General features: G+C 43.9%; 1 protein-coding gene across 1 annotated transcript; it reads right to left on the bottom strand.

Moving 5' to 3' along the window:
* Window positions 1-3226: 3226 nt before the first annotated feature.
* LOC117786506 (dynactin subunit 1) lies at window positions 3227-8780 on the bottom strand. Its single transcript, XM_034624805.1, has 4 exons — window positions 8661-8780; window positions 8458-8520; window positions 6977-8343; window positions 3227-6225 (listed from the first exon to the last, which is right to left on the bottom strand). Exons 3-4 carry the CDS (start codon window positions 8288-8290, stop codon window positions 3802-3804), a joined length of 3738 nt encoding a protein of 1245 aa, XP_034480696.1. The 5' UTR covers window positions 8291-8343; window positions 8458-8520; window positions 8661-8780; the 3' UTR covers window positions 3227-3801.
* Between the last annotated feature and the right edge of the window lie 193 nt (window positions 8781-8973).

Here is an 8973-nt window from a genome sequence, read left to right as displayed (position 1 = left end):
TTCATTAACTAAATCGCCTAGGTTGCCTTAGCTTTAAAGTTTAAGTTTTAAAATTTAATGCATTTGTAAATTCATTTTCTACAATAATAATTTTCCTTATTTAATACTTGATGTTTAGCTTGCTTCCTTATCTTATATATAGATTATTTGCCTAGTGATATTACTTATTTAATTCCACTCAATTTAAAACAGCATGGCAACCCTGTTAAGCACTGCTCAACTTTAAATGCAACCAATTACAAACTTTACCTGAGCGCACTCTCTTAACTGCCATCTGTTATATATTGCTCTCTTGCGCTCGGAGTTTCTTGTGCGCTTTCAGTGTGTCTCTCTCTCTCGCTCTGTCTCTCTCTGTTAACCCTTTTGTGGCTGACTTACGAAAGCGTTCAAGTGAACTACAATGCAACTTGGCAAGCGGGCGAGAGGGGAGAACGGATGCGCTCTGGACCTCCAAAACACCCAAGTGAACCGACAATATTCATATGACGCCAGGCCAAAAGCAACAGCAACAACAACAACAAGAAGAAGAACAACAACAATGGGCACACACATGTAAGAGCGTCAATAACAATGGAGCACAGACATAGACATTGGGTCTAGTGCGTGCTACTAAACAAATCTCAAGACTTGTCCCCCTTCACCACTTCACCACTCCGCCAGACCAAAACAACATGCACATTGAGTGTTTCAAGTGGCCAACCGCCAAGTGAAGATGCCTCAAGCTCGAATCTAGCACTTGCCCCATTGTTCAGAACCCGGAGACGGAACCAAAGCCCAAGTCGAAGTCATATCCACAAGCCATTAGTCTGATGGTTCAAGTAGCATAGTCGTATTTCTTGCGTGGTCTTTTGTTTATGTTTTCGGGGACGTCTCTTGGTAGTTGATGGTTGATAGTTGATGGCCGATGGCTTCTGTTTGGTCATTTACCAAATTGAGCATCGAGATTAACCAGGCGTAACTAACAGAACCCCAAAAGAATGCAAGTGAAACTTCTTCCGCGCTTCCGTTTCTTGATCTTAAGTTAATGCACCTCTACAGTTCGAACATTTGTAGGGTATCCGCTTGGAGTTCTGTGCGATCTTCAGTCAGTTGTAACCATGTTGCATGAGTTCTTGAGCTGCCTCAGCTGCACTCTCGATCTTGTTGTGGTCACTCGGTAATCCCCCTCTGAGGTCTCGCCCCAAACTGGTTTCGGTATTGATTTTGCTCTGCTGCGTATCGTACATTTCTGTTTAATTATTTTTTTAATACCCTGCAAAATACAGTGCTGTAAGGTAGGTCTTGCACCTAAATAACCTTTATGAATGCTCTAAAGAATTCGAATTGTGTTAGTATTAAAAATAAGTAATATGTGTTATATTATTTCAAAAAATCTATAAGAATACCTTTTATACTTTAACTTTTCTGTTATTTTTATTTTTTATATGACCCAAGGATTCTTTTGTAATTTCTAAGAAAAAGCCCAAATACAGGAAATACTCCAAGTAGAAAATGTATATTTATTATTTTCATATTTCTTAGATGATATGTATAAATAGCTTCCAATTATATTTTAGAACTCCTTAATACAGGGTATACTTAACGTGCATCACGATCAAATTGATTATTTGAAAATATCTTATAATACCATAATTATGTTGTTTTTTATAGCACTTGGCATGAGTCAACATCTCCGGAGCCATTACAAGCTTTGCTTTATGAGCCAACTTTTTGTTTTGATTATTTTTTTTGTTATTGTTTTGGTTTTTTTGTTCATTTTTCGCAATGTAAGCCAATGACAAGAGAACTTGGGTCGGTTGTTGGGTTGGTTATTGGATATGTATGTCAGTGACAGTTAAGGATCTCTTGTCAAATCTTGACGGACATCGCAAGCAGAGCGAATCGTAGTCAGATATAGATACATCTACAGATAAATATACTACAATTGCAGTTGTAGTTACAGATACATTTCAATTTCAACATACGTTAGAACTTGTAAGTCTGGCTTTTAACCCAGATATGAGACTGTTTTGGGCAGCATATTACAAAACAGACGAGAGAAAAACCCAAAAAAAAAATACCGTAAAAAGGTCAAAACTGGGCGTGAGAATTGACAGAGTAAAAAAGGTGAACCGCAGCACAGCGAACCCAACAACCGACACACATTAAAGTCGCTCTATAAAAACAACACAATGAACAGTTGCCCCTTCCGTCCACCCTCCCTCCTCCTCACTCCTCTCTCTCGAAGAGAATGGTCAGCTCATATGCTCCAATGCGCTGATCACTTGGGTTAGAATTGTAATGGAGCTTCCGCAAGCGGCTCAATTAAAGAAAAGACTAGAAGAACTGCATTTACAGTGCACTCAGGGACTCCAAGAGAGAGATGGAATGTGGTCAGATGAAGGCTCAAAGTTTTTCCGACCAGGCTTAGGGGGAAAGGCCAATGAAAGAGGTGGAAGACTGTTTACATTTTGCATTGCATGCCAGCGTTAAGGGGTCTGAGGTAAGTGGAGGGGGGTGCTACTATTTTGTGACCATCATGGTTTATGGTCGTCTAGTGTAATAGTTTCTATGTCTATTGCAGCTGTTGTTGTTATTATTGTGGCTGTTTTTGTTGTTGTTGCTGTAACCAAGCGGCATTGAGCGCTGTTGTTGTTGTTGCTGCTTTTGTGTTGAGCAAGCAGCCGCTAGAGCTGCAGAGCAAGGGAGAGCGCCCATCAAAAAAGAGCAGAAACATCCACTCTTACGCTCTTGCGTTTGTTGGAACTTAAGAGCGACAAGTGTATGCTAAGTGGAACATAAGCTGCTGTTTGTCCAATGGCGGTTTCTATTTGAAATGTGAAGAGCAACTTTATAATGTACTAGAAAACTAAAACAATAAATTTTTCAATTACATAAATAGTTATTACGTTTATAGAAGTCCTTTCGTTAATTTTCTAAACACGTGGAATGTCTGTACCCGATTAGTTATAATTTAATAGGTGTTGTAAAAAGTTCTCTAGCATTAAATAATAATAATTATAATACATCGAATTTAAATATATAATAATTAGCATCGATTTCCTGTATACTTTTATGATATTGGAGTACGTATTTTTCTGAAATAATAGTTTTTAAATTATACTGTCATTAAATAAAAGACATTTTTGCTATGTTTTCAACAACATCTGGAAAATATACTCGTTTATTTCTGTATATATGTATATAACTGTATATATTTCTCATATGCAAATTGAATTTGGGTTTAGTTACAAATATTTAGATTGTGTCTTCAAGTGTCTTTTTTATTCACATTTTTCTCTCTTCATGGATAGATAATACATATTTTGTTATACAATCATATAAATAGCTATAAAAAGGGGTTCGCTTGAGTTGATTTCAGAATAGGCCTTGTTAAAGATACACAGTTACATAAGTTACATAGATATTTATACAAACATATATTAAATAAGAATTATAATAAAAATAATTTTACACGCATCATCATCAATATCTCCATAGCTTGGCAAAGAAGGGACTTTCCCAGTTCCAGAAAAATCGAAGACCCTTGGGAAAGCGCAGCCAGTAGATGAATACAATTATCAGGAGGACCGTTGAGGCTACCACATAGGGTGTATACTAATAAATGGAGCAGGAGGAGAAGAAAGGGATTAGTGGATGTTAGTGCTGCGTTTAGGGATAAGCTGCTGTATCTGTGTGTGTGTTTATTTCTGTACTGCCAATTAGGGGGTTTCCCCTTTCTAAAACCTTTGTGCTAACCATATAAATTAATAAAGAGGTGACCTAGCCTAGCTATTGCCCAATATTCCCCGCGTGCAACCCTTAAATCTGTAGCACACGCTTCACATCGACGGTGGGAAAGGCAGCAAACTGTCCACTTGCAGCACGATGTGGCTTCCGTTGCAGATATTCCGTCAGGATGTCCGAGGCGAGACGCGATGCCTGTGTGCTAATCTCTGACTTTTGTGGCACCGGCTGATGGCGACGTTGCATGGCCACAGTGTTGACATTGGCAGTGGCGCCATTGGCTTGCAACTGGAGCAGCGACAACACCCAGGCATGCTTCATCTTGGTCAGCTGCGACTCGAGTGCATTAATGCGGTGATCCTGCGGCTGTGGCACATGGATGGGTTCGAATTGTTGCAACTTGGCGCGCATGTCCTGAGCCTGCAGACGCAATCGCTCATTCCTCTCATTGTTGAAGGCACACTTGAGCAGCTGCATCTCCTCGGCGACCAAAGGAGCAGTGCCAGCGGGCGCCGTGTAGCTGACATTGGCGCTGCCCGGGCCCAGACCCGTGCCGGATAGATTGTGAATGGAGGAGGAGTGCGAATCGGATGCCTGACTCTTGCCGGCGCTGGTGTTTAGCTTCAGTTTGTCCCGCAGATCGCTCTTCTCGCTCTCGAGTGCATCGATATCGCTCTGCAGGTGATCCATGGTCTCCTCGAATTCCTTCTCCTTCTTCAATAGACTCTGTTGCGTCTCCTCGTACTGTTGCTTCCACTTGTTCACCGCATGCTCATACTCGGACTGCAGCACACTCAGCTTCTTCTCGGCGAGATCTTTGCGTATTTGCATTTCGCTCAACTCGTTCAGCTTCATCTTGGCCGCCAGCTTAAGTTGTTTAATGTCCGCCTCGCGATTCTCCAGTGTTGCAGCCAGGACATTCTTCTGCTCCAGCTGCTTCTTGATCAACTGCGCCCGCTGATTAATGGGCGTATTTTGGGCCTGGACACGTGGAGTTCCACCCGCTGCTGACATAATCTCATACTCCTTGTCCAGCAGATGCTGGGCAATGTGCTGCAGATCCGCATTGGCCTGTCCCAGCAGCGCCTTGAAGTTCTGCGTTGGCCCACGATCGTCCTGCTCGTAGATACGCTCACAGGCTGATGAGAGGAGGGACCAGTACTTGTCCTGGGGCAATGTATGCTCGGCGGCATTGTCGCTCTCCGTGTTGGCCACAATGGCAGCCAGCGCCTGTTTGGTGGCCAAATGCATGGCTGACATTATCCGGCTGATATGCTGGGCGAGAGCACGCATTGCATCCATTTTATGGGGCGGCAATCCGCACTTGATCACATGCTGATCGTTGGGCAGACGACGCTTGATCAGCTTCACCTGCTGCTTGATGCTCTCCATGTGCTCGTTGAGGAACTGAATGAGCAGCATTGAATCACTGGTGGCTCCCGCCTCCTCGATAATCACCTTGGCGATTGCCGTATCATTTAATATGGACTCACAGGCAGCTCCCAGCGAGGCAACACAATCCCGTATCATTTGTGTCTCGTTCAGCAGCTGCTCGCCCGCCAACAGCACCGAGTTCATGGCATTGAAGAATGCCACACACTTCTCAATGTTATCCGTGGTGCTGTTCTCGTCCAGCTGATTGGACTTAAGCAGCTCAATGATGCCATCAACGATCTTCTCCTGGGCAACCATCTCTGGCAGCGAGCTGCCCGCCCGGAGCAGCGTCTCCGGCTGGCAACTGTTGAGCCCATAAAGGATTTGATGCAACGCACACTGCAGATTGTGGATGTAGTGCATCAGGCGGCACTTGAACGCGTATTGCTGCACGGCATAACCCTGAGTCACCGCCTCCCTGGTGACCGCCTCGACGGCGGGGAAGCGTTCACGTGTCTGGGAGACAACAATGCCACACTTGAAGACAATGCGCGAGATTAGCAGTATGACCAGAATGGAGTCATGATCTCCGCCGCGATTCATAAACGATTCGGGCATAAAGGCAGTCAGCATCTGTACATGCTCATTGGCCTGGCTAAGCTCAATCTGTCGCAGCTGGACATCAATGGCTCTCGTGTACGCCTTGGATTCGGCAAACATTTGCTTGTAGTCGATGGTTTCCGTGGCCAATTTGAGGCTTGGATCCTGTAGAGACTTTTGCTCGTTGCTGGAGCTGCGATCCCGCAGCTCGATAAGCTGTTCGTTGAGCTTCTGGACAAGTTCCCGGAACTTGGTGATGGTCTGATCGCGATCATAGATTGTCTCAATGGCAGCATCACGTTCCCGCAACACTTCCTTCTTGGCTCCATTGGCCAAGTCCAGTTCCTCGCGCAAATCCAGCTCCAGTTCATGATTGCTCTCCACCAGCTGTTCGTGCACCTCCTCCAGCGCCTCGAGTTGTGCAATTTCCTCCTCCAGCAGTTTCACTTTATCCTCCAATTCCATTTTCTTCTCGGCCAATTGCTCAACCATCTCCTCGGCTCCCAGTGCAGCATCCACTTGTTCCTTTAGAATGGCAATAACAAATTGATTTCCATTTAAATAATTTCTTTTTCTTCGAGTTAAGTTATAAATGTTAATGGGATAGCGTAAATCAAAATTCGGGGAAAAACAAAAGAACATGAATATGATTATGAAAATTGTACAAATTTGAATTTACCTCCTTATTTTTATGTAGGCCGGCAAAGAAAATAATTAAAGATTTATTAAGAATTGGGAGCGAAAGAACACCGAATGTATATTTTCTGTTATTAAAAAAGTTCAAGTGATAAAGAATAAAGAAATTAAAGCAAAGCAAAAGAAGCCGTGTATTGCAAATTTGTGATTGAAAAGCGATTAAGAAAAAGGAGAAAGGGAAGAGAGTGAGTGAGTGTAAGAGAGCGTAGGCTTAACATTTTTGGAGCTTTGAAAGCATATTGTGAGCGTGCTTTTAAAGAGTGTACATATACATATATTCATATTCAGACCTGTTCCCGATTTCATTAAAAAATTAATTAGTTTAATTAAAAAATTTCCAGATAAATGATTAATAACCATTGGAAAAGTAGCTATACTACCAAACAAATCAGGTTCATCAACTTAATTAACAAAACATTAATTTCAATTTAAAAGTTAATTAGCTAAATGATTACTAAAAATAAGAAAAACTAATAAACTTTTAAAAATTATTTGATTCTTAATAATTTAAATTTGATCCGATCGAAAGGAAGAAATTGGGGTACATGACTGTTTATATCAATAAAAGAGTTCATCTCACCTGCAAGTCGGCGACTGTGGCTTCCAGCTCATCAATTTTGGAGCTGAGCTTCTCCTTGGTGCGCTCCAGTTCGGCAACCTCGGAGCGTTTCATCTCCAGCTCCTTGGTGAGCTTCTGTATGTCGTGCTTATCGTGCGCGGTCAGATCTCGCAGACGAACTAGAGTGTCCTTGAGGCGTATGTTTTGTTGTTCCAGCTGCTTGAATTCATAGGTGGACATGCCGCCGTCGCCAGCCGAAATGTTGGACTCTGTTTTGTTTTGCATTTCGGAACGCAACAGTTCCAAATCCACTTGCAGTTCCTCAATGCGCTCCTTGCTCGACTCCAGCTCCAGTTGCAGTGTGTCAGCTTTCTCCTCGGCCATTTCTTTGTCCAGCGTGATCATTTCCACGTTGTCGGAAAGCTCGGCCATTTCCTGAGCATGTTGTTCCTTGGCCTCGATGGCATCCTTTGCTTCCTGCTTGGCACGCTGCAGCTCTTTTTGCAACGAGCCCTGGGCGGCCATAATCTTAGTGCGAAACTCTTGCAGCTGCTCGAATTGAATCTTCATCTTGTCGAATTCACGCAGACGTTCCTTGTCCTCGTTGCGACGCTGCTTGAGCGTCTCCAGCTTCTCAGTGACATCGGCCAGCTGTGCCTGCAGCTCTGCGCTGGTCTTCTGCGCCTCCAGCAAGGCTACCTTGTCCTCTGTCGAATTCGGCGGCGTTGTGAAAGATGGTGAACGCATTGGCTGCGATGGTGTAAACTGTGGCTTCAGAATCTCCAGGAAACCCGTCTCCACGAACGAAGCACGTTTTGATGCGGCTGCAGATGTTGCTGGGCCGCCTTCAACAGCCAATGATCCAGTGCTGGAGGCATCCTTGTCCTTGCTACTCTGCGGCGCAAGGGATTTGCGTGTGGCCAAGCTGCTGTTGGACCCGGTGCGTTCGCTCAGAGATGTGGTGAGTTGTGTGCGTGATCCAAGCAATGACTGGCGACTGGATGAGAGTGAGGTGCGTGATCCGCTGAGCCGTGCCTTTGTGGGTTGTACTGTGGGCGTGGCATTGCCAGAGCCACCGCCACCGGCTTGCTCGCCGCCAGCTGGTGTCACCACACGCAGCTGTGTTGGCCTCACAAACATGCCACAATTCTCATCGCACTGAAAGTATTGCTGGCCCTTGATGGAACCACTATTCTTTCCCTTTGGCTCGTCCAGCACCACGCCCACCCACTTGCCAACGGCAAAGCTGGTCATGCCCACGTAGGCGATCGTGCCGAACAGCTCCTTGCCGGTCAGTTCGACCCGGGCGCCCACTTTTATGTTCTTCTCCGACATGTCGATCTTTCTACTATCGCCTCGCCAGTTTTGTGCGTGTGTGCGTTATGAAACTGCAGTAAGATGGCGTTGTGTGTGTGTGGGTGTGTGTGTAAAATGTGTGCAAAAAACAGTCGCATTAAATTCAAATTCAGGTTTATAATCAAAAGTCGTCCGCAGAAACTTACGTCTTGTTTCTATGCACCTGCCACAGTCACGTCCAGCTTTTAAATATGGCAAACGCCAGGTAGCTGCAGAATAAAAGAAAAAAAGAGAAAACGCAAAAATGTTGACATCATTAGTCACCAACACACGCATATACACCTGCCGCAGAGCCATGCCAAATGTCTAAAATGCAGTGCGTATGTACGTTGCCGTTTGTTGTACTTACAAATTGAGAACAATTGTTGGTTGCTGTCTACTAGTTTTCAACAAATTCTCGTTAAATAAAAGTTGTAAAATTGCAAATTTTCAGAAACCAAAACAGCTGTGCGATAGAGATGTACTGACATCTAGAGTTGTATTAAATCTTTCGGACACTGTTACCAACCTAGCTATTTTATAGCTAGTTCTGGCTATATTCAGAGCTCGTTTGGCAATTTAAATATATATTCAGCTAAGTTTTGCTATTAACCTTTTTGGTGAAAAATGCTTTCCGGCCAGAAATAACCATTTTATCCTCTAAAAGTTGGCAGCACTGCTTT

The sequence above is a fragment of the Drosophila innubila genome (genome assembly GCF_004354385.1).
Source record: "Drosophila innubila isolate TH190305 chromosome 3L unlocalized genomic scaffold, UK_Dinn_1.0 0_D_3L, whole genome shotgun sequence".
Classification (NCBI taxonomy): Eukaryota; Metazoa; Arthropoda; class Insecta; order Diptera; family Drosophilidae; genus Drosophila; species Drosophila innubila.
The sequence above is the reverse complement of the archived record's forward strand: the minus strand, read 5'-3'. Positions and strand labels throughout refer to the sequence as shown.